The sequence below is a fragment of the Salmo salar genome, chromosome ssa12 (genome assembly GCF_905237065.1).
Source record: "Salmo salar chromosome ssa12, Ssal_v3.1, whole genome shotgun sequence".
Lineage (NCBI taxonomy): Eukaryota > Metazoa > Chordata > Actinopteri > Salmoniformes > Salmonidae > Salmo > Salmo salar.
The window spans coordinates 75,482,665-75,509,677 of NC_059453.1; the positions used below are offsets into that span (position 1 = coordinate 75,482,665).

At 43.7% G+C, this 27,013-nt stretch overlaps 1 protein-coding gene across 1 annotated transcript in view; it reads right to left on the bottom strand.

The window, feature by feature from the left end:
* Positions 1-27,013, bottom strand: part of LOC106565841 (membrane-associated guanylate kinase, WW and PDZ domain-containing protein 1) — a 182,314-nt gene that overhangs the window by 49,813 nt on the left and 105,488 nt on the right. The window contains 3 exon segments of the mRNA XM_014133422.2: positions 128-338; positions 2,058-2,264; positions 2,920-3,039. Coding sequence (XP_013988897.2) covers positions 128-338; positions 2,058-2,264; positions 2,920-3,039 — 538 coding nt within the window.

The following is a 27,013-nucleotide window of genomic DNA, read 5'->3' on the forward strand; positions in this document are numbered from 1 at the left end:
AGAAAGTGGCACAATATTTTCTGGAGAAGATTGTAATTGAAATACTATTATGGATGTTGGGTATAGAGCCATGTAGCCTATGTTATATAGTGTGTTATGGGGCGTAACATGTACATAGGGTACGTACTCTATAAAGTAGAGCTCTCCGTTCTCAGTGTAGGCCATCTCCCAGTTGTCAGTTAGAGGTCCCAGGGGGTCCTCTTCTGTGGGAGGATGGCTGAGGTGTATGTGTGTCTGCTGAGAGTCCTCCGTGGTGGATGACAATGTGTTGTTCACACCGTAGGACGGGGCGTTCTCACGCGGGGCGTAGGGGTGTTCGTCAGGTTCACTCGAGTCTCCTGTCGGGGGAGGGTGGCGGGGAGAGGAAAACATGTGTAAACAAAATGCACAACGCACACACACATTCTGAGGCAATGACACTATAGTTTGGTGGCCTCATATCTGTCCAAACTCAGCCTGATACCTGGGGTGGCAGGTAGCCTAGTGGTTAGAGCGTTGGACTTGTAACCGAAAGGTTTCAAGAACGAATCCTCGAGCTGACAAGGTAAAAATCTGTCGTTCTGCCCCTGGACAAGGCAGTTAACCCACAGTTCCTAGGCCGTCATTGAAAATAAGAAGTTGTTCTTAACTGACTAGCCTAGTTAAATAAAGGAATAAAAAAAATTATATAATAAAACATTTAAAATACTGTCTAGTAGTTTAGAGGTAAAGGAATCTCTCCCTTTCACAAACACACACACTTGGCGAACACTTGACTACTGTTGTGGCTGACTGAGCGAGGCCCCTGATCCGACCTCTTGGGGAGAGTGATGATTAGATTAGTGCCCCCCCACCCTTCCTGTTCTCTCTGAGGTCCTCAAATCTTATTCACACCCCTGGCATCTGGCTAGGCTGCCTTTACAAATACTGGTAACAAATTAACTACTCTTGGTCCAATCTGAAATCAAACCCACATCACCACAAATATGCTCAGACCTGAGTCATGCTACATTGCTGAAGAGTAAGGGTCAGTTAATATGACCCAATTACAAATAAAATACCAGTAGGTTACACCAGGAGAGTGGAGGGGAATAGATTTTTTTTTAAAGCACTGATATTCCAATACATAAGAGAAAAAAATTACAAAACTAACAACGTAGTGAAGTACTCGCATAATACTCTCATATGAAAAATATGGAACATTACCAAACACAACAGTCACCAAACAGCAATCACAACATGTAAAAAACAGCAATCACAACATGTAAAAAACAGCAATCACAACATGTAAAAAACAGCAATCACAACATGTAAAAAAACAGCAATCACAACATGTAAAAAACAGCAATCACAACATGTAAAAAACAGCAATCACAACATGTAAAAAACAGCAATCACAACATGTAAAAAACAGCAATCACAACATGTAAAAAACAGCAATCACAACATGTAAAAAACAGCAATCACAACATGTAAAAAACAGCAATCCGTGGCTCATACATGTAGACCAACCTGTGTTCACGAGCCTAGTATTTCTAGAAAAATATTTATTATCTATTACAAATACAAAAACAAGAGAAAACAGTGAGATGTTAGATGAAAACTGATATCAAGAAACACACACACACACACACACACACACACACACACACAAAGAACAAAAACACTTCTACAAGTAAGAAAATGATCATGCTCCTGTTCACAAGTACATTGAGCGGATACATATTCATTCTCTCAAACAGCACATGTCAAATCATGTTGTATTAGTGACCATTAACAACTTAATTCAGACAGAAACAGACAGAAAATCACCATACTGGTTTCAAACATGAAAGGTACACATTCTGCTTCCTGCTATCGCAGCCAGGTGGCACAAAATGTTCTACTCTCAGATAGAGTGGCGGATGTAGACTGAACAACCAACTAACCACTCACCACACAAAGGACCACTTGTATCCTGCACTCTTTCTCATAGCCCAGCAGTCTCTCCCTCCCTCCCCCACCCCCTGTCTTCCTCCTACACTCCTTTTTCCTCACCCACTCTCTAAGTCTTTCCCTCTCCCGCCTCTCTCTCTTACCTGTTAAACTACTGTTCATCTCCGGGAGTTCCTCGTCCTCCTCCAGGTCTACAGGCACTATTCCAGCATTTTGCATCTCATTGTAGGACTTGGTGCGTCGGGGAGTGGAGTGCTGGGAGCCCGGGAGGCTGTCTTGCAAAGCATCTCTGGTAATCACTTTCCCACTAGGGGGCTGCCTTGGCGGCTTGGGTGTTCCATAATAGTTACCTAGGCAACAGGAGGACATTAGCATGTTTAGAAAAAAGAAGGGAGGGGATAAAGGGGAAGGCGGGAGAAGAGGGGGGTATAATCACAGAGTCTTTGTATGTAGATGAGGGGACTAAGAAGGCATGACCACAGAGTTTCTTTTGGGATTTGTAGTCTAGTTCATTCTATTTGAGGAAGTGAGGAGGCTGTTTGTTTCCTCTGGGAGAGTGGAGCATTGTCTAGGCCCACTGACCAAGCTACAGTGACAGAACAGCCACTTCATTAAATGTGCATGTGAATGAATGGTATTTATGCATGACATGTGTAATGCTCCACAGGTGTTGATTGCGATTCTTCTCTATTTAAAATATACACAACACTGAAAGTTGCTTGCGGACAATTGCAGACACCTTCCCCTTCTCTCACGTCTTCGACCCCTTTCACACCAAACATAATGCCAGGGTAATGATGACTTTATCCTTTGGGAATGGGATTATACACACAGGGTGTGAATCCCTTGTAGTCTTGACTGTACTAAATGCAGAAGCCTGTTTAATTAAAAAACTCCTAGTACACTCACCTCCAGAGATATACAGCACACTACACCCACATACAGTAAATACCAAAGTAAACAACTGGTCCAGGATTCAACTGATGACCTGCTGCAGATAGTTACCTTCATATGCTCCTACTTCCAGAAGGGTCCCGCTCTGCTCCAAAGCCAGAAAGTCCTCCACAGGCAGGAAGTTGTAATCTATTCCAGGGACCTCGCCGTCACGTGGGGGGCGGGTTGTACCTGAGGAGCCAATAAGAGAGTGGAACCAGTCAACCAAGAAGATAAGACAATGTTAGGTGATGGTATGGCCAATATTGATGTAGCCTTCCACACAGGAAATGTGGCTAAAATTGGAGTGAGATTAACTCAGATATATGCTCCAATATAAAGCATGTTTAAATAGTTAGTAGTTAGGTTTTCATCCAATTGACAATAGATTTTCATACGAATATTCAAAAATCCGAAATAAAAATGATATGTCAATTTTTCCATCAGAGAAATGTTTCCATCATATCTCTGAATCCTGGTTTAGGAAGGCCACCAAAAATTCTGAAATTTCCATCCCCAACTACAACATTTTCCACCAAGATAGAACTGCCAAACGGGGTGGAGTTGCAATCTACTGCAGAGACAGCCTGCAGAGTTCTGTCGTGCTATCCAGGTCTGTGCCCAAACAGCAAGAGCTTCTACTTTAAAAATCAACCTTTCCAGAAATAAGTCTCTCACTGTTGCCGCTTGTTATAGACCCCCCTCAGCCCCCAGCTGTGCCCTGGACACCATATGTGAATTAATCGTCCCCATTTATCTTCAGAGTTTGTACTGTTGGCAACCCAAACTGGGATATGCTTAACACCAAGGCCGTCCGACAATCTAAGCTCGATGCCCTCAATCTCACAAATGATCATGGAACCTACCAGGTACAACCCCAAATCCGTAAACACGGGCACCCTCATAGATATCATCCTGACCAACCTGCCCTCCAAATACTCCTCTGCTGTCTTCAACCAGGATCTCAGTGATCACAGCCTCATTGCCTGCATCCATAATGGGTCCGCGGTCATACGACCACCCCTCATCACTGTCAAATGCTCCCTATAACACATCAGCGAGAAGGCCTTTCTAAATCGGCCTGGCCCGGGTATCCTGGAATGAAATTGACTTCATTCCGTCAGTAGAGGATGCCTGGTTATTCTTTAAAAGTGCTTTCCTCACCATCTTAAATAAGCATGCCCCATTCAAAAAATGTAGAACTAAGAACAGATTTAGCCCTTGGTTCACTCCAAACCTGACTGCCCTTGACCAGCACAAAAACATCCTGTGGCGTTTAGCATCGAATAGCCCCCGCGATATGCAACTTTTCAGGGAAGTTAGGAACGAATATACACAGGCAAATAGGAAAGCAAAGACTAGCTTTTTCAAACAGAAATTTGCATCCTGTAGCACAAACTCCAAAAAGTTCTAGGACACTGTAAAGTACATGAAGAATAAGAGCACCTCCTCCCAGCTGCCCACTGAACTGAGGCTAGGAAACTCTGTCACCACCGATAAATCTACGATAATCGAGAATTTCAATAAGCATCTCTCTACGGCTGGCCATGCTTTCCACCTGGCTACCCCTACCCCAGTCAACAGCTCTGCACCCCCCACAGCAACTTGCCTAAGCCTCCCCCATTTCTCCTTCACCCAAATCCAGATGGCTGATGCTGAAAGACCTACAAATCAGCCGGGCTAGACAATCTGGACCCTCTCTTTCTAAAATTATCCGCCACAATTGTTGCAACCCCTATTACTAGCCTGTTCAACCTCTCGTATCATCTGAGATCTCCAAAGATTGGAAAGCTGCCGCGGTTATCCCCCTCTTCAAGGGGGAGACACTCTAGACCCAAACTGTTACAGACCTATATCTATCCTATCCTGCCTTTCTAAGGTCTTCGAAAGCCAAGTTAATAAACAGATCACCGACCATTTTGAATCCCACCATACCTTATCCGCTATGCAATCTGGTTTCCGTGCTGGTCATGGGTGCACCTCAGCCATGCTCAAGGTCCTAAAAGATATCATAACCTCCATTGATAAAAGACAATACTGTGCAGCCGTATTCATCGACCTGGCCAAGGCTTTCGACTCTGTCAATCACCGCATTCTTATCGGCAGACTCAACAACCTTGGCTTCTCAAATGACTGCCTCGCCTGGTTCACCAACTACTTCTCAGACAGAGTTCAGTGTGTCAAATGGGACATCCTGTTGTCCGGACCTCTGACAGCCACAGGGTTCAATTCCCAGGCCGACTCTTTTCTCTGTATATATCAATGATGTCGCTCTTGCTGCTGGTGATTCTCTGATCCACCTCTACGCAGACGACACCATTCTGTATACATCTGGCCCTTCTTTGGACACTGTGTTAACTAACCTCCAGACGAGCTTCAATGCCATACAATTCTCCTTCCATGGCCTCCAACTGCTCTTAAATGCAAGTGAAACTAAATGCATGCTCTTCAACCGATCGCTGCCTGCACCTGCCCGCCCATCTAGCATCACTACTCTGGCCGGTTCTGAATTTGTGGACAACTACAAAGACCTAGGTGTCTGGTTAGACTGTACACTCTCCTTCCAGACTCACATTAAGCATCTCCAATCCAAAATGTAATCTAGAATCAGCTTCCTATTTCGCAACAAAGCATCCTTCACTCACGCTGCCAAACATACCCTCGTAAAACGGACTACCCTACCGATAATCCTACCTGGTTAAATAAAGGGGAAAAAAATATATACATTTTTTACTTGTTGCGGGAAAAAGTCTGTGCATAATGACATAGTGCACATAAAAAGAACTTTTGCGGCTAAATTCCCATGGACCGAAGAAAAAATACAAGTTAAATTGGTTTCCATTGCATTTTCAACTCTACCGATGGTTTTGTCACAAAAAAAGTGTATTTAGCTAATGTGCCTACGCTGGTACTGGTACCTGTGCTCCAGCCAACAGCTTGCAGATACAGTGTGGTTATAGCCTACAAGATGAGATTATTGTGGATAAAGGTGGAAGATTATTTACATTTTTGCAAACGACAGCCAAGCATTGATCATCATGTCACCAGAATAAGAGCCTAAATATTTATTGAAAGAGCCTAAATACTTATTGAAAGGAGCATCAAGCTCATCACCATGCACTTTCACCCAGGGACGCAACTTTGGTGTTAGAAGTGGGGGGGACATAATTATATACAGTGGGGGGAAAAAGTATTTGATCCCCTGCTGATTTTGTACGTTTGCCCACTGATAAAGAAATGATCAGTCTATAATTTTAATGGTAGGTTAATTTGAACCGTGAGAGACAGAATAACAACAAAAATATTCAGAAAAATGCATGTCAAAAATGTTATAAATTGATTTGCATTTTAATGAGGGAAATAAGTATTTGACCCCCTCTCAATCAGAAAGATTTCTGGCTCCCAGGTGTCTTTTATACAGGTAACGAGCTGAGATTAGGAGCACACTCTTAAAGGGAGTGCTCCTAATCTCAATTTGTTACCTGTATAAAAGACACCTGTCCACAGAAGCAATCAATCAATCAGATTCCAAACTCTCCACCATGGCCAAGACCAAAGAGCTCTCCAAGGATATCAGGGACTAGATTGTAGACCTACACAAGGCTGGAATGGGCTACAAGACCATCGCCAAGCAGCTTGGTGAGAAGGTGACAACATTTCGTGCGATTATTCGCAAATGGAAGAAACACAAAAAAACTGTCAATATCCCTCGGCCTGGGGCTCCATGCAAGATCTCACCTCGTGGAGTTGCAATGATCATGAGAACGGTGAGGAATCAGCCCAGAACTACACAGGAGGATCTTGTCAATGATCTCAAGGCAGCTGGGACCATAGTCACCAAGAAAACAATTGGTAACACACTACACCGTGAAGGACTGAAATCCTGCAGCACTCCCACAAGGTCCCCCTGCTCAAGAATACATATACATGCCCGTCTGAAGTTTGCCAATGAACATCTGAATGATTCAGAGGACAACTGGTGAAAGTGTTGTGGTCAGATGAGACCAAAATGGAGCTCTTTGGCATCAACTCAACTCACCGTGTTTGGAGTAGGAGGAATGCTGCCTATGACCCCAACAACACCATCTCCACCGTCAAACATGGAGGTGGAAACATTATGCTTTGTGGGTGTTTTTCTGCTAAGGGGACAGGACAACTTTACCGCATCATTTGACGGGGCCATGTACTGTCAAATCTTGGGTGAGAACCTCCTTCCCTCAGCCAGGGCATTAAAAATGGGTCGTGGATGGGCATTCCAGCATGACAATGACCCAAACACACGGCTAAGGCAACAAAGGAGTGGCTCAAGAAGAAGCACATTAAGGTCCTGGAGTGGCCTAGCCAGTCTCCAGACCTTAATCCCATAGAAAATCTGTGGAGGGAGCTGAAGGTTCGAGTTGCCAAACGTCAGCCTCGAAACCTTAATGACTTGGAGAAGATCTGCAAAGAGGAGTGGGACAAAATCCCTCCTGAGATGTGTGCAAACCTGGTGGCCAACTACAAGAAACGTCTGACTTCTGTGATTGCCAACAAGGGTTTTGCCACCAAGTACTAAGTCATGTTTTGCTGAGGGGTCAAATACTTATTTCCCTCATTAAAATGCAAATCCTTTTATAACATTTTTGACATGCGTTTTTCTGGATTTTTTGTTGTTATTCTGTCTCTCACTGTTCAAATAAACCTACCATTAAAATTATAGACTGATCATTTCTTTGTCAGTGGACAAACATACAAAATCAGCAGGAGATCAAATACTTTTTACCCCCACTGTATATATATTTTTTTATCCAGTCGGATAAACACTCCAAACAGCCTATCAAATTCCAATGATAAAACTGGGGGAGCCAAAAATGCAATTTCAGAATGTGGGTGGGACATGTCCCCCCGGTCCCCAGTGAAAGTTGCGCCCCTGCTTTCACCACACTGAAGTTCATCATAACTTATTTCCTCTGTAGCCCAATAACCTGCATGATTTCCCGAGTCGTAGTGGAAGGACCACACAACATATCATCACCTGAGTCCAAGTTTACGTTGATATGATGGTTATTATATCAATATTTGCGAAGAAAAGCGGTTCCACTGCCATTTCTCCTATAATTAATTTTACAGACACAAAAAGATCCCACCTAAAGTTTACTGACAAATGTGCTGTTTCCATCAGGCCTGTTGTGATTTTTTTATTCGACATGTACTTTACTCACATAAAAAGGTTGGATGGAAACCACAGGAGTTTTGAGTCACCTTAATTGGGGAGAACGGGCTTGTTGGGTAATGACTGGAGCAGAGTCAGTGGAATAGTATCAAATACATCAAACATGGTTTCCGTGTGTTTGATGTCATTCCATTTGCTCCTTTCCAGCCATTATTATGAGCTGTCATCCCCTCAGCAGCCTCCACTGATGGAAACCTGGGTAGTGTCATGATTCAAGCATGACACATAGTGTCAAAATAATTCATTTAACAGTGAGAATGACCACTTAAATTGGAGGACTACAATATTGCATACATAAACCAAAGGTTTCAAAAATAACAAGAAATTATGACATTTAACATAGAGATGTATGCGAGGGGGACTGTTTGTCAATCAAGGCTGTGAACGGCTCTCCTGTGCGTGCTACTGTACATGTTATTGGATGCTGACAGGGGCCAGTTGGTGTAGTCAGTATTAAACAGCTCTATGGTGCGTTGGTGACACGATTATGTAACACTGCTATGTTAATTGACGACAGGATGGCAGAGCCAGTCAAACTCATCTCTCGCCCACTATCTCGCTCTTATATCGCTCCATCTCTCTCTGTTTCTGCCTTCTACTCTCCATTACCTAAACAATGTAGTTAAAATACTACTACTACTAAGATATTCTGCTCAACCCAATAATGATTGAGGTAATGCTTTGTCATGGTGGATTAATTAAAATACATACGTTTATGATATTTTCAAGACTTTTTTTTTACCTACATACCATCGGTCTACTCTACATGTTGCTTAGTACACTGTGGTGTATTTACAAAGGGGTCTGTCCACGAGGCAGCAGCTGCTTCCCCTAAGCAATGGATTGGTAACCAAATCTCTCCTGTTTGTTCTCTTTCTCTTCAGTATGAGAGCAACAGCCTCCACTCCACTATCGCCCCATCACTCCAGTGAGCTGATGAGAATATGGCTGCTGGTAAAAATAGCACGGGGAGCTGGGAGAAGATGCTGGGAAATGCTCCTCACCGAAGTGGCCATTTTAATGACAGCTGTCAAATCAAACATGTGACGATAACTCACACACCCTAGCATCTCCCCTGTAGCCACCGCTACATAGGAGAAGTGACCTAATGGCATTGTGTTCTGTTTACAACATAGCTTGTGTATGACATCACTGCGATCAGCAATTTAAAATCTCAGGCTGGTCATTGTTGTTCACAACTCCTCCACGCTCAGTGCGGGGAAATATTGATGCGCAAGACAAACCCTCAAACAAAGCATGAACTTTATCAGAGAAACTTTGAAGCGTCTCCATTGCAGACACAGTGTTGACCTTGGTGGAGGCTTCCCCCAGGAGGAGTGTTCTACTGAAAAAGCAGACTCAGTAGAGTGCTGTTGACTCATCCCACCAATCACACGGCTCCCCTCGGACACAAACAGGAAGTGTGGGTTGTTATCAGTATTTCCAGGTCAGAAAAGACAGCCTCTCAGCCCTCAGCCAGATTAGGACACTGTCATTCCTATTGAGTTAATGAATTCCCTGTCCCATACAAAAGCTCAATTGATGTCTGCTATGGAAGAGAGAGTCCTTCTCAAAGCTCCTCAGAGTATCACTTTAACGGGTAGCGCCACAGCACAGGCCTCATTCGTTCCAGCCTGACCTCACAAACCCAGAGGAACACAAGAGAGAGCCCAGAAATAACCGTTACACAGTTAGCATAATCCACGCATCAACACACAATAAAGCCTTTGAGACTAGATGCAAGCGTCAGCCCAACGTTAACTCATGGCTAGCGGTACTGTTGAGATATATCGGTGCAATAAGATCATCAGTAAAACAGTAAAAGCTTGATTGATGATAAGGCTTTAAATACTGAGTAGCTGTCCACTCATAATGTACTATTTAGCATGGTAGCACAGTTATTTGTATGCTACAACATTAGAATGTTGTGTTAACCACTGCAGTGACATACATGTCCTCACAAACAATGTACATTGATGACCCTTTTGTGTATGGAGTAAGGTAGTGAAAATTACAGACCTAGGCCATCTGTACATAAAAATGTAATTGCATTGCGTGTAGTGAGACATTCTGTTCTGTTGCTAAGGACAACCCTGGAATAACAGAATCACTCAGAAGCCAGTCTCAGTCTCCTCTGACATTGAGGGCTTGATTTCCTTATAATGTAGTTGATACCATTTTAATTTAAAGGCACAGACAAATGGAAGGCTACAGAGGCACGACAGAGCAGGCCCATATAAGAAACCCTAAATCAAATCGTTATTGGTCGTTTACACATATTTAACAGATGTTACTACGGGTGTAGCAAAAATGCTTGTGTTCCTAGCTACAACAGTGCAGTAGCATCTAACAATACACAAATCTAAAAAGTAAAATAATGGAATTAAGAAACATAGAAATATTAGGACGAGCAATGTCGGACTCCAGAGTATGTATGGCAGCCTCATTAATTAGTACCCGCAAAACACCAGTCTCAATATCAACAGTGAAGAGGCCACTCCAGGATGCTGGCCTTCTAGGATCGCGTCTCCTTCCTGAGCGGTATGACGGCTGCGTGGTCCCATGGTGTTTATACTGGGTACTATTGTTTGTACAGATGAATGTGGTACCTTCAGTTGTTTGGAAATTGCTCCCAAGGATGAACCAGACTTGTGGAGGTCTACCATTTTTTTTTTTTAGGTCTTGGCTGATTTCTTTTCATTTTCCCATGATGTCAAGCAAAGAGGCTCTGAGTTTGAAGGTAGGCCTTGAAATACATCCACAAGTACACCTCCAATTGACTCAAATGATGTCAATTAGCCTATCAGAAGCTTCTAAAGCCATGACATAATTTTATGGAATTTTCCAAGCTGTTTAAAAGCACAGTCAACTTAGTGTATGTAAACTTCTGACCCACTGGAATTGTGATACAGTGAATTATAAGTATATTTAAATAGGATAGGCCTATGAAGTGGGTAAAACAGTATGTAAACATTATTGAAAAGTGACCAGTGTTCCATGTCTATGTATACAGGAGCAGCCTGGGTTAAGTAACCGGGTGGTAGCCGGCTAGTGACAGTGACTAAAGATCAGGGTAGGTTACTGGGCAGAGGCCAAGTAGTGGTGCCTATGTCTGATGGCCTTGAGATAGAAGCTGTATTTCAGTCTCTCAGTCCCAGCTTTGACGCACCTGTACTGACCTCACCTTCTGGATGGTAGAGGGGTGAACAGGTCATGGCTCAGGTGGTTGAGGGCCTTGATGATCTTCTTGGCCTTCCTGTGACACCAGGTGCTGTAGATGTCCTGGTGGGCAGGCAGTGTACCCCCTGGTGATGTGTTGTGCAGACCGCACCACCCTCTGGAGAGCCCTGTGGGTGCGGAATGTGCAGTTGCCATACCAGGATGTGATAAAGCCCGCCAGGATGCTCTCAATGGTGCATCTGTAAAGGTTTGTGAAGGTCTTAGGTGACAAGCCAAATTTCTTCAGCCTCCTGAGTTTGAAGAGAAGCTGTTGCACCTTCTTCACCACACTGTCTGTGTGGGTGGACCATTTCAGTTTGTCAGTGAAGTGAAGCTTTTCACCTTCTCTGCGGCCCGTCAATGTGGATGTGCTCCCTCTGCTGTCTCTTGAAGTCCACGATCAGCTCCTTCGTTTTGTTGACGTTGAGGTTCTTTTCCTGGCACCACCCTGCCAGGGCCCACACCTCTTCTCTCATCAGCGTTGGTAATCAGGCCTACCACTGTTGTGTCATCTGCAAACTTGATGATTGAGTTGGAGACGTGTGTCGCCACGCAGTCATGGATGAACAGGGTGTACAGGAGGGGGCTGAGCAAGCACACTTGTGGGGCCCCTGTGTTGAGGATCAGTGTCGTAGAGGCGTTGTTGCATACCTTCACCACCCGGGGGCAGCCCGTCAGGAAGTCCAGGACCCAGTTGCACAGGGCGGGGTTCAGACGCAGGGCCCCGAGCTTAATGATGATCTTGGACGGTAGTATGGTGTTGAAGGCTGAGCTGTAGTCAATTAACAGCATTCGAAACGATTAATGTGAGAACACTGAGGAGACCCAAGCAGGCACACCACCACCACATACATACAGCAGTCCTTATGTAATAATGTGAATATGGAGACCAGGAGGAAGAGGGGTGTCTGACCTGGTGATTGTTGTGTGAGGAGGAGAGAGAACCCTGATGAAGTGAACAGGAAAACAGGAGGAGACGTGGTACAGTATGTTGTGTGACTCAGAGAGAGAAGGGCTTCAGGGAGAGTGGCGGGTCTAGTCTACTATGGTCTGCTTCAGTCTCCTCACAGACTCCATATACAGTGGGGGAAAAAAGTATTTGATCCCCTGCTGATTTTGTACGTTTGCCCACTGACAAAGAAATGATCAGTCTATAATTTTAATGGTAGGTTTATTTGAACAGTGAGAGACAGAATAACAACAAAAAAATCCAGGAAAACGCATGTCAAAAATGTTAGAAATTGATTTGCATTTTAATTAGGGAAATAAGTATTTGACCCCTCTGCAAAACATGACTTAGTACTTGGTGGCAAAACCCTTGTTGGCAATCACAGAGGTCAGACGTTTCTTGTAGTTGGCCACCAGGTTTGCACACATCTCAGGAGGGATTTTGTCCCACTCCTCTTTGCAGATCTTCTCCAAGTCATTAAGGTTTCGAGGCTGACGTTTGGCAACTCGAACCTTCAGCTCCCTCCACAGATTTTCTATGGGATTCATGTCTGGAGACTGGCTAGGCCACTCCAGGACCTTAATGTGCTTCTTCTTGAGCCACTCCTTTGTTGCTTTGGCCGTGTGTTTTGGGTCATTGGGTCAGTAAAATTATAGACTGATCATTTCTTTCTCAGTGGGCAAACGTACAAAATCAGCAGGGGATCAAATACTTTTTTCCCCTCACTGTACACTGCATTTGATATCCTCACAGAACTGGAAAAGAGTCTGCTGTTTTTCAGTCTATAAAACACAGACAGACAGAACCCATCAGTTTTATCCACAACTGAGGGACATGACTAGGGATGCACCATAGATATCAGCCTTCATATCTTGAGAGTGAGTTAGACAATTAGACAAAACCAAATAACTTGACACATTGGGGAAAAAAAGAAAACAAAAGAAAACTAGAATGCCATTTGGCCCTAAACTGAGAGTACACAGTGGCAGAATACCTGATCACTATGACTTTGTCCAAACTTCAGAAAAGCTTTGACTACTAACAGACTCAGTGAGCATAGCCTTGCTATTGAGAGGCCAACGTAGGCAGACCTGGCTCTCAAGAGAAGATGGCTATGTGCACACTGCCCACAAAATGAGGTGGAAACTGAGCTGCATTTCCTAACCTCCTTCCCAAATGTATGACCATAAAGACACATATTTACCCCAGACTACACAGACCCACAAACAATTCGAAAAAACAAATCAGATTTTGATTAACTCTCATATCTATTAGGAGAAATACCATATTGTGCAATCACAGCAGCAAGATTTGTGACTTGTTGCCACAAGGGCAACCAGTGAAGAACAAACACCTTTGTAAATACAACCCATATTTATGTTTCCTTTTGTACTCTAACTATTTTCACATTGTTACAACACTATACATATCCATATGACATTTGAAATGTTACCATTTCTTTGAAACTTTTGTGAGTGTAATGTTTAATGTTCATTTTTAATTGAACTTTTTTTTTAAATGATCTATTTCACTTGCTTTGGCAATGTAAAAATATGTTTCCCATGCCAATAAAGCCCTTTTTTGTCGGTTATATTTGACAGTGCATGGCCTCTCTGTAACCCCATGCGAACCGCCCTCCCTCCTGTAATCCTTCTGTCCCAGCACATGCCCTGCTGCTCTCGGGTGACTGGGCCACCGGTTGACACAGGAGCACGACATGGTGCACAGACTGGCCTGTAATGCTTCAAAGGTTAGCAGAGGAAACACTTATCACAATCAGCAGCTACACACACACACACACACACACACACACACACACACACACACACACACACACACACACACACACACACACACACACACACACACACACACACACACACACACACACACATAAACCTGTAGCTTGGCTACTACTAAGGGGGAGGGGCTGTGGCCACCAAATGGCATTGTCCCGGGCCAAACAAGGAATAACAATCCCCTAATGGGGCTTTATAAAGCAACCTCTCCCCAGCAACACACAGACACACACACCTGGATGTGTCCTCTGTCGCTGTGAATGAGGTGTTCTCCTGCATCTCTCTTCTGTTCAGCATGAGTGTCCTGGTCTGACCTAATCAACCCCATAGCCAGGTACCTAAACCACATCCCCATGTGACTGCAGTTGAAGTTATCAACATTACAGCTAGTCCACAATCATCCCTGACCATGTCACAGCTATCATCATAAACCTGTTATCACCCCCTATACATTGGTAATGTTTCCTCTACAATCACAAACAATACATCATCCCCTGGCCTGGCATGCAACCATCACTCCTGTTGTTGTGAGCTGGATGCTATAAGGGGAGTGACATCAACGTGATAACTTAACCACAATCTATACATAACCACCACCGTTCACCAGTCATAATTACCTTTAGAGGCACTGTAACCTAAGCTAGCTACCTCGGGGACAATCAATGACCTACTGTCTACAGTCTTATCCCTGTCATCTCCAATGAAGTGCTAACCATCAAACACAACCCTGTGTCTATTCTTCTCGCCATCATTGACCATAGTTACACTCCCACCTGGTCCCCGTCTCAGATTGACACTTCTCCTCAGGGCCTCCTTCCCAATAGATTAACGTGTGGGCAGGGGTGTGGTGTGGTATGATACAGTGGGAGGGAAGGACAGAGCTGTTGATTCAGTTAGGACAGGCCTGACTGGTCTCCCCTCCTGCCTTACAATCCCATTACCAATCCACCCTGGCCCGAGAGTGTGTTCACAGGAAGCCCTTTATTTCTTTGTCCCTCTGGCTGTGTCCCTCAGTGCTGCAGGAAACACCCCAGCAGCCTCCTGTAAACAGTCCTCTTTACCTTTAAAGCACTACACCATGAATGCTTCCAGCCAACAAATCAAAAGGTGGGAATCTGTGCTGTATAGAGTGGAACAATCTCCTCCCATACTGTATATAAAATAAACAGTTTATCTTGTGCCTTGTCCAACTACATGGATCTCTTCAATGCCCTCAGTGATGGGGATTCGAGTCAACTAACCTCTGCCTTTTGGTCGTCACCGAACTGCTGCACTGGCAGACTAATCCAAGGGCCTAATGCATATTTAATTGATGACAGACTATTTTAGGGAGCCTCTGCTCTCTCTTTGGCTAGCACAATTGACTCAGATATTTTCAACACTGACATTTGTGAGGCTAGATCCTGACAGTAATATTTGATTTGAGTGCAAAATTGCAGGACAAAAAGACAGAAATGATTCTGACTCAATTACATAGCACTATACATTCCCTTGGCCGATGAAGGACTGGCAAGGAGAAGATTACATTCAGATCACCCGCTTTTGGTTCAGGACAGAGAGGACAGAAATCATAGGACCAGGGTAGAAAATAGCCCATCTCTGCACTGACAGAGATGGCACCACTGAGGCAAACACACACTGCTCTAAAATCAATCACGTTTTGAACATCACAGTTCCAAAATAGATCAGAAAGGCAAAAGGAGGTTGTGGAGGCACGTTGCTGCTCAAAATAGCTGTGTGTGAAAATCGGTTTATTTCCTCTCTACAGCTCTGTTCCCCAGAGCAGCAGAGCCCCCCAGAGCCTGTGCTTGGATTTCAGCTACGACCTACATTCAGCCCTTCCCACAAGGGCAACACATAGTTGGACTTCTTGGCCGACTTCACTGCGACAGAACGGAGACAGTGAGCCACACTCCGCCATCACATTACTGACTGCATGTCTTCCTCCTTGATAATGAGATCCAGAGATATTTCAAAGGGTGGACATGACTTTGTTGCATCTATTGCTAACAACCTAGTGCACAATGTTTATGTCCTTAAACATTCAATGTAAAATCAATGCAGAATTAGCTGCATACTGTAGCCTACATTTGAGCGGCCAAAATGATTTTGTTTTGTCTGGGCTGAATCCTACCTAGCAGACCAGCTATGGTGAGGCTACTGTGGCCCGCATTTCCATTTCCATGTAAAATGACCTATGAGCACCAACATGTGAATTTCATAGGAGCATGTCAAATTGGGTTTCAAATATAGTCTTCCCTGTGTGCAACGCCAGGGTTGTGGGTTCGATTCCCACGGGGGCCAGTACAAAAAAATATATATATATATATTTTTTTTAAATGCATGAAATGAAATGAAATGTATGCATTCACTACTGTAAATCGCTCTGGATAAGAGCGTCTGCTAAATGACTAAAATGTAAAAAATGTAAATGTAAATAAAATGAAGGCATATTTAAATTTTTCAACCATTTTCCATCCGAAAAAGCAAAGGCTTTGATTTCAGATGGAAAAGGGGTCTTAGAAAACATCTATCTGAAAAAGTCTTAAAATGTTGTAAAAATACATCAACACACAATAATGTTGAAGACCCCTGCCAACTAATATCATGTTTCGTTTTTAAGTTTAAGAAATATTGCCTTGAAATTCCATAACCAAAATCCCACATATCTTTATAAGATATATTCTAATTTCTCTCCCTCATGAGGAGGGAGGATAATGAAAGTTCACAGGAGTAACAAGTAAAGGTAGACCTCTCAATTAGTTCTAGTATTTTTACTGCTATAAATTTAGTTTTTTAATTATTAAAATTGGTAACGGAATTTCCAGAAAAGAAATCGCTAAACGAAATTTCTGCAATTGAATTTTCTACAATTGGCTACAATGGGAAATCATCACAAGTTTGGACAGTACAGCACAGTACATTAAAGAAGAGTATCGTACAAACGTCGCAGGTCCTAATCCAGGCACTTGTCCTCTCCTGTCTGGACTACTGCAACTCACTGTTGGCTGGACTTGCCGCTTGCGCCATCAAACCCCTGCAACTTATCCAGAATGCTACAGCCCACCTGGTTTTCAAACTTCCTAAGTTCTCTTATTGCACCCCGTTCCTCCGCACACTCCACTGGCTTCCAGTACAAGACCATAGTGCTTACCTACAGAACAGCATGATGAACTGCCCCTCCCTACCTTCAGGCTATGCTGAAACCCTTACATCACAACATGAGCACTCCGTTCGGCCACCTCAGGTCTGTTGGCCCTCCCACCCCTACAGGAAGCTAGGACAGCAGTGTCCCTGAAACCCTACCTCTTCAAACAGTATCTTAAATAATCCTCCTCCTCACCTCCACCCCAAAAAAAGCAGCACTTGCACTTGACCCCCCCTCCCCTATCTCTGACTCTAATGATAGCTACGTTATTTAGGGAAAATGTACTTTCTATGCCTGTGATATGTGATTGTCCCACCCAGCTATCTTAAGATGAAGACGCTTTGGATAAGAGCTTCTGCTAAATGACAGTACTGTAGAGTAGAGTTCAGTGCAGTACACAGTAGAGCACACTAGAGTTGAGTACACAATAATGTACTGTACTATACTCTACTGTACTCTACTGTATTAAACTATACTGTACTGCAGTGTACTCTACTGAGCTCTACCGTGCTGTAACTTGTGAAACTTAGACTGGTTGGTTCAGATTTGGTCTGATCCGGACCAACCAAATTTGGTCTTGTTTGGGGGCAGAGCTCTTTAAAATAATAGCCAGTGTGTAGAATAATATCCAAATATGCAAAGGAGGATATTGCATATTTATACCTTTAAGTACTTATTTAAGATACATCACCATGAAGATAATGACATACTGTACATATCCATAATTATGTATTTCTGTGTAGTATAGATCAGGGACCCGTGATGAAATTCCGTTACCGCAATTCCGTTACCGGGAGTAAATCTACTTCACTTACGGTTCAATAACCAAAATAGATTTCAATGTGCCATGTCATAGCTGACACCGCTTTCTTTCTGCAGTTGAATCTTCATTTGGAGCAGATATTTAAGAGTTTTTGGAAAACGTGGACACAAACTGAGGGAGATTTTACTGAAATGTTGTTACCAAACGTTGCATCTGCACAGTTCTTCCAGCAACTGTCATTTTGTAAAATGTTAAGTGTAAATTGTTAAAACTAGTTTGATTTGTTAAACTTTGAAATCAATGGTTTTTGTTTGGCATACATTTAAAGTACCGTGGAATTGCCCACAACAATTTCCGTTACAGTGGAATTGCCCACGGCTCTCTCTGTGTGCTGTGCTCCCAGAGCCCAGGTCACAGCCAGATTTGCTTGTAGAGCTCTTTCAAGACCCAGAGGGGAGGGGAGTTACATGCTAAAATAAAATAGGTGGAAGGCAGCAGTGTGTACACACTGAAGACACCGGGCTAGTTGTAATTAATCACTAGAGTGGGAATGCTATGGGAAGGACAGTGAGAGTGTGTGTGTGTGAGTGAGAGAGAGAGTATGAGAGTGTGCGGACATCAAACATAGGTGTTACCTGTCCGCTCCATGGTGTTTGTGGTACCTCCTCTACTACCTGCAAAACAATATCCATTTACTCTACACAAATACATATGTTGTAAGGACATATCCAACTACTCTTCTGTCCTTCCCAGCAGACCTGTTTGTATTTGGGGTACATGATTTATCTTAAGAGTTTTGCACTTTTGGGACCATTGTACTGGACAAACTAAAACCAAGCAGGTGAAATATTTGACATGAGAAATCAATTTATCACCACTGACTGTTTTACTAAGTTTAAATATGTTATTTGCTTTTGTCTCCCTCTCTGTGGATTATGGTTAAACTAGGTGTAATCTTGTTCCAGACATAACATAGAGTAGCTAAAGAGATTCCTTACTTCCAGGTGACAACTCCCTACTAACTGCTAGATAGCTGTAACTACATACAGTAAAGCTTTAGTACTGATAACAGTCAAAACCCAGGCACAGCAGCCAAGGCCTGAGCAGGTGTTTCACGTCAACACGACATATACACATCTCATCATGTGTAATCCAGCCACTATGGTACAGGTATCAATACAGACTATACTACCCTTGCTAAGTTCAAGTCCTCTGTTTATCCAGCATGTGATAGTAACACTCCTGACCTGAACAGACAGGTTCTTTTTCTCCCTTTATTCAAACACACTGCCCAAATATAGCACAGATCAGTTCTCCTGTTGAAGGCCTATAGAAACAGTGCAGGCAGTGCTGCTAATCCACATTGCACTTGTTGATGGAAGATGTTATTAGACGTCACCTGCCCCTCATCTCCCTCCCAATTTCTCATAATTGGACTAAATGTATTTCAATTATATTGTTGATAGACAACAAAGATCATTCACGCCCACTTTCCAGTACTCATTGCAAGATGGCGCCGACAGAGATGGTCGTCTCGCTTCAAGTTCTTAGGAAACTATGCATTATTTTTATTTTTTTTAATGTATTATTTCTTACATTATTACCCCAGGAAATCTTAAGTCTTATTACATACAGCCGGGAGGAACTATTGGATATAAGAGCGACGTCAACTTACCAACATTACGACCAGGAATACGACTTTCCCGAAGCGGATCCTCTGTTTGGACCCTTACCCAGGACAATGGATATAATCCCAGAAGCAGTCCCAAAACAACGGCACAGAAGGGGCAGACGGAGCAGCCTCCTGTTCAGGCTCCGTAGACGTGCACATCGCCCACCACTCTCGAGTATACTACTCGCCAATGTCCAGTCTCTTGACAACAAGGTAGATGAAATTCGAGACAAGGGTTGCCTTCCAGAGAGACATCAGAGATTGTAACATTCTCTGTTTCACGGAAACATGGCTCTCTCGGGATATGCTGACGGAATCATTTCAGCCACCGGGCTTCTCCATGCATCGCGCCGATAAACACCTCTCTGGGAAGAGGAAAGGCGGGGGTGTATGCTTCATGATCAATGACTCATGGTGTAATCATAACAACATACAGGAACTCAAGTCCTTCTGCTCACCCGACCTAGAATTCCTTACAATCAAATGCGGCCATTTTACCTACCAAGATAATTCTCGGCAGTTATAGTCAAAGCTGTGTACATTCCCCCTCAAGAAGACACCAAGATGGCCCTCAAGGAACTTCACTGGACATGTAAACTGGAAACCATATATCCTGAGGCTGCATTTATTGTAGCTGGGGATTTTGACAAAGCAAATTTGAGAACAAGGCTACCTAAATTCTATCAGCATATTGATTGCACTACGCGCAGGGGTAATACACTCAATCACTGCTAATCTAACTTCCGCGATTCATACAAAGCCCTTCCCGCCCTCCCTTTGGCAAATCCGACCATGACGCCATCTTGCTCCTACCGTCTTATAGGCAGTAACTCAAACAGGATGTACCAGTGACGAGAACAATTCAACGCTGGTCTGACCAATCGGAAGCCATGCTTCAAGATTGATTTGATCACGCGGACTGGAATATGTTCTGGTCAGCCTCAGAGAATAACATCAACCTATACGCTGATTCGGTGAGTGAGTTCAAAAAGATGTGCATTGGAGATGTTGTACCCACTGTGACTACTAAAACCTACCCTAACCAGAAACTGTGGATAGATGGTGGCATTCGTGCAAAACTGAAAGCACGAACCACCACATTTAAGTATGGAAAAAGGTCTGGGAATATGGCTGAATATAAACAGTGAAGTTATTCCCTCCGCAAGGCAATCAAACAAGCAAAATGCCGGTACAGGGACAAGATGGAATCGCAATTCAACGGCTCAGACATGAGACGTATGTGGCAGGGTCTACAGGAAATCACGGACTACTAAAAGAAAACCAGCCACGTCACGGACACCGACGTCACGCTTCCAGACAAACTAAACACCTTCCTTGCCCGCCTTTGAGGATAATACAGTGCCACTGTCGCGGCCCGCTAGCAAGGTCTGTGCCCACCCCCTCTCCTTCTCCATGGCTGATGTGAGTAAAACATTTAAATGTGTTAACCCTCGCAAGGCTGCTGGCCCAGACAGCATCCCTAGCCACGTCCTCAGAGCACGTGCAGACCACCTGCTTGGTGTGTTTACGGACATTTTCAATCGCTCCCTATCCCAGTCTGTCGTCCCCACATGCTTCAAGATGGCGCCCATTGTTCCTGTACCCAAGAAGGTAAAGATAACTGAACTAAATGACTACCGCCCTGTAGCACTCACTTCTGTCATCATGAAGTGCTTTGAGAGACTAGTCAAGAATAAAATCACCTCCACCTTACCGGCCACCCTAGACCCACTTCAGTTTGCATACCGCCCCAACAGGTCCACAGATGACACAATCACCTTCACACTGCACACTGCCCTATCCCATCTGGACAAAAGGAATACCTATGTAAGAATGCTGTTCATTGACTACAGCTCAGCATTCAACACCATAGCACCCTCCAAGCTCATCATCAAGCTGGAGGCCCTGGGTCTCAACGCCGCTCTGTGCAATTGGGTCCTGAACTTTCTGACGGGCCGCACCCAGGTGGTGAAGGTAGGAAACAACATCTCCACTTCGCTGACCCTCAATACTGGGGCCCCACAAGGGTGCATGCTCAGCCCCCTCTTGTAATCCCTGTTCACCCACAACTGCATGGCCATGAACACCGCCAACTGGTGTGAGGAAAATAACCTCTCCCTCAACAAAACAAAGGAGATGATCTTGGACTTCAGGAAACAGCAGAGGGAGCACCCCCTACCCACATCGAAGGGACAGCAGTGGAGCAGGTGGAACATTTTAAGCTCCTCGGCGTACACATCACAGACAAACTGAAATGGTCCACCCACACAGACAGTGTGTTGAAGGAGGCTGAAGAAATATGGCTTGTCACTCAAAAGCCTGACAAACTTTTACAGATTCACAATCGAGAGCATCCTGTCGGGCTGTATCACAACCTGGTACGGCAACTGCACCGCCCTCAACCGCAAGGCTCTCCAGAGGGTGATGCGTTCTGCACAACGCATCACCGGGGACAAACTACCTGCCCTCCATGACACCTACAGCACCCAATGTCACAGGAAGGCCAAAAAGATTATCAAGGACAACAACCACCCGAGCCACTGCCTGTTCACCCCGTTACCATCCAGAAGGTGAGGTCAGTACAGGTGCATCAAAGCTGGGACCGAGAGACTGAAAATCAGCTTCTATCTCAAGGCCATCAGACTGCTAAACACCCATCACTAACATAGAGAGGCCGCTGCCGACATTGAGACCCGATCCCTGGCCACTTTAATAAATGAATCACTAGTCACTTTAAACAATGCCACTTTAATAATGTTTACATAACTTACATTACTCATATCACATGTATATACTGTATTTTATACCATCTATTGCACCTTGCCTATGCCGCTCGGCCATCGCTCATCCATATGCTTATATGTACATATTCTCATTCACTCCTTTAGATTTGTGTGTATTAGGTAGTTGTTGGGGAATTGTTAGATTACTTGTTAGATATTACTGCACTGTCGGAACTAGAAGCACAAGCATTTCGCTAACAAGAAGCACAAGCATTAACATCTGCCAACCATGTGTATGTGATCAATAAAATGTGATTGGATTTGATAATTCCTATTTAGACACAGGCTAGGGCTATTTCGCAGTTGTTTGGTCATTCTGCTTCTGAAACTATAGCCTGCAGCATTCAAATGGAAAACGCTAACTAGCAGACAGCCCAGGCCATGGAGCCAGGACCATGTTAGTGGACACAGAACACAGCTTGGATTACCAATATGTATATAAGGGCGGGTAAATAGCCTGCAAACAACTTCAAATCCACATTCTGTCCAAGACAGTACTACGGTCTGGTGTTAAGATACAAACAGAGCTCATTATTGCCGGTCGAGATGAAGATAGAAAATGGTCATCGTGTATAACTTATTATAAACCAGAGGTTGGAGAAAAAGACAACGTGATATCCATGATAGTGATCCAATATGTGCCATGGTGAAAAGTAGGCCATCGTAAATCTGTTTGGCAATGATTCATTATTATAATTATTCTAATAATAGGGAACGCTATTCTTATTCTGCTGGCATTCCAGTCTTTCAGGACAGACGTTATTTGAAAGAGTGTATTAAACTAGTTCTTGGCTAAAGAGGAAACAAAGACTTGTGAATGGCGAGACTCGCTAGAATTGTAGTTTATAATTATATACAGCACTCAGATTTGAAAAAGGGAGTATTTTGTTTGTTACAATGTAAAAGCCTTAGAATAGATCATTGCGTTTGAGAAAACTCATTCGTGCAGATATAGGTGTTTGTGCCGAGTTAGAAGGAAGCTGTTATCTGCAAAGCTTGATTACATTTTTCATGAGCGTGACCCAGTGGATATCACTGGAGGCTTGTGGTTCTCTCTCCCTCTCCTTCCATCTTCCCCTCTTCTTCTCTGCATCTATTTCTCTCTCAGCTTCTCTCTCCTTTCCTTCTGTGGCCATCTCTCTCTACTTTCATTCCATGTCCATCATCTATCCATTTCTTTTTCTCTAATCTCAACATCCCTCCTCTTGATGTTTTTCTAATCTTTCCTTCTTCACGTCCCTCTCCGCATTTCTGCCATTTTTCCCCTCTCATCCCTCTATTGTCCCCATCTACTCTAATAGTGGACATTGATATAATAAAGCAGGACCCTGAGTCGACTGCAGTGTAGTCCATTCTCCTGTCACACACTTTATGCTAATGTTACCTCAAATTGGACAGCGGGCAATGTGGCTGCCTGAGTCTATTGCTGTTTTTACATTTTGGTCAACACATATCCCTCTCCTGCCAAAACCCCAAACTGCATCCATGTGTCTCTAAAATGTCAAAGCCCCAAGACTACCCCAAAACATTATATAATTCATTAAGAGAGAACTTCTGAAGAAACAATGATGCAAATCACTGATGTGGAACAATTAAAATGACAAAATAGTATTGGAGCCAAGGCTAGCCTATAATTAGTGTCCTATAGTTGGGATTCAGGGAATGAGTCAGTTGCTTCTATTCAACCACTGATTACTAAGCAACTCTGTAGGACATGGTTTGTTTGTTGTGTGGTCATTCTCAATGATCATAAACAGATGACTAAGACTGTGTATGCATACATACAGTTGAGGTCGGAAGTTTACATACACCTTAGCAAAATACATTTAAACTCTGTTTCACAATTCCTGACATTTAATCCTAGTAAAAATTCCCTGTCTTAGGTCAGTTAGGATCCCCACTTTATTCTAAGAATGTGAAATGTCAGAATAATAGTAGAGAGAATGATTTATTTCAGCTTATTTTTCTTTCATCACATTCCCAGTGGTTCGGAAGTTTACATACACTCAATTAGTATTTGGTAGCATTGCCTTTAAATTGTTTAACTTAGGTCAAACGTTTTGGGTAGCCTTCCACAAGCTTCCCACAATAAGTTGGGTGAATTTTGGGCCATTCCTCCTGACAGAGCTGGTGTAACTGAGTCAGTTTTGAGGGCCTCCTTGCTAGCACACACTTTTTTAGTTCTGCCTGCAAATTTTCTATAGGATTGAGATCAGGGCTTTGTGAAGGACTTGGTTGTCCTTAAGCCAATTGGCCACAACTTTGGAAGTATGCTTGGGGTCATTGTCCATTTGGAAGACCCATTTGCAACCAAGCTTTAACTTCCTGACTATCTACATAATTTTCCATCCTCATGATGCCATCTATTTTGTGAAGTGCACCAGTCCCCTCCTGCAGCAAAGCACCCCCACAACATGATGCTGCCACCCCCGTGCTTCATGGTTGGGATGGTGTTCTTCGGCTTGCAAGCCTTCCCATTTTCCTCCAAACATAACGATGGTCATTATGGCCAAACAGTTTTATTTTTGTTTCATCAGACCAGAGGACATTTCTCCAAAAAGTACGATCTTTGTCCCCATGTGCAGTTGCAAAACGTAGTCTGGCTTTTTTATGGCGGTTTTAGAGCAGTGGCTTCTTCCTTGCTGAGCGGCCTTTCAGGTTATTTCGATATAGGACTCGTTTTACTGTGGACATAGATACTTTTGTACCTGTTTCCTCCAGCATCTTCACAAGGTCCTTTGCCGTTATTCTGGGATTGATTTGCACTTTTCGCAACAAAGTACGTTCATCTCCAGGAGACAGAACGCGTCTCCTTCCTGAGCGGTATGATGGCTGTGTGGTCCCATGGTGTTTATACTTGTGTACTATTGTTTTTACAGATGAACGTGGTACCTTCAGGCATTTGGAAATTGCTCCCAAGGATGAGCCAGACTTGTGGAGGTCTACAATTTTTTTTCTGAGGTCTTGGCTGATTTATTTCGATTTTCCCACGATGTCAAGCAAAGAGGCACTGAGTTTGAAGGTAGGCCTTGAAATACATCCACAGGTACACTTCCAATTGACTCAAATGATGTCAATTAGCCTATCAGAAGCTTCTAAAGCCATGACATCATTTTCTGGAATTTTCAGAGCTGTTTAAAGGCACAGTCAACTTAGTCTATGTAAACTTCTGGCCCACTGGAATTGTGATACAGTGAATTATAAGTGAAATAATCTGTCTATAAACAATTGTTGGAAAAATTACTTGTGCCATGCACAAAGTAGATGTCCTAACAGACTTGCCAAAACTATGGTTTGTTAACAAAAAATGTGTGGAGTGGTTGAAAAACGAGTTTTAATGACTCCAACCTAAGTGTATGTAAACTTCCGACTTCAACTGTACGTGTACAACAGGTATTTTCCTGATAAGCCATAATCAATCCTATACTATTTACAGTAGTCCTGCACTGCAGCACATTGCATCCACTAAACAGTATAAACTTGTATGGATGTTGGTCGGGGTATTCTGCCTTAAACAGCATAGTGTGGGTTAGAGTGTGTGTCTCTATTCTCAGTCTGTAGTCAGTGCACGTCTCACGTGAGAGGGGAGAGAGAGGTGAATCGGTGAGAGACTGTGTCTATGTGCTGTGCACACTAACATCTCTCTTCCAGAGATGAATGGTCCAAAATGAGAGCGAACAGACAGTACTTACCTACAGAAGACCTGTTAAGTCAACTGCATAGTGATGCTTCTGTCCATGGCAAGAAGAACATGACGGGAGACAGGAAATGAATTTAAGATTCACCATATTCCCGTCATGCCACAATTCTCAGTTTGTGTTTCAGCGCAATAGCAGCAACGCCACTTTATTTGGTACAAAGCTGCCTTGCCGATGTTGACTTCCATGAAAGAAGACGTGCCCCGTCTGAATTCCTTTTGGGTTTCCCTCTGTCTATATGTCCATCTGTCTGTCCGTCTGCCTGTCTACAGTCGAAGGTTCTGACATATTGTCTCAAACCAGCGACCTCACCCAAACATCTGCCGCTTTAACCCGTCAATGCCGAAAGAGAGGAACAGAAGTCCTCTTCTCCCCTCCACACACAGATACATAATGTAATACAATCTAATCTTCAGCAAACAAAACAAAGATATCACCCACTGACAATTGTACACTTGGCTATTCGAGTAGCATTTCTGATACCACACTAGTCTGTTTCGCATTACTGACTGAGGCATGATTTCATGCAGGTTTTCCAGACAGCAAACAAAGAGGCGGCTAGCATATTCTCAGTCTAGTAGCATAAGCATACACCTCCATCATGGCCTCCATCTTGGCCTGATCTAGCTGGCGTGTTGGTGTGTGCATGCAGGGGAAGGGGTCACCGGGACGGGTGAAGACTGGGTTCAGTGCCCGTGCTCCCAATTCCATGAGGAACACAACCATCTGCCCCGCCAATAGGTTAATCCATAGCACACAGGCTGTCCTTTCCAGTATTTTCCACACCACATATTGCAGGTCAGGGGTCGCATTCCGAGCCCAGGCACCCCTGGACTGAACAGACTCCCCCCACCCCATTTTAGGAGGAAGAGGTCGAGAGGCTTTGTTATGGCTTTTCATTGATTGGCAACATTGATTAGAGA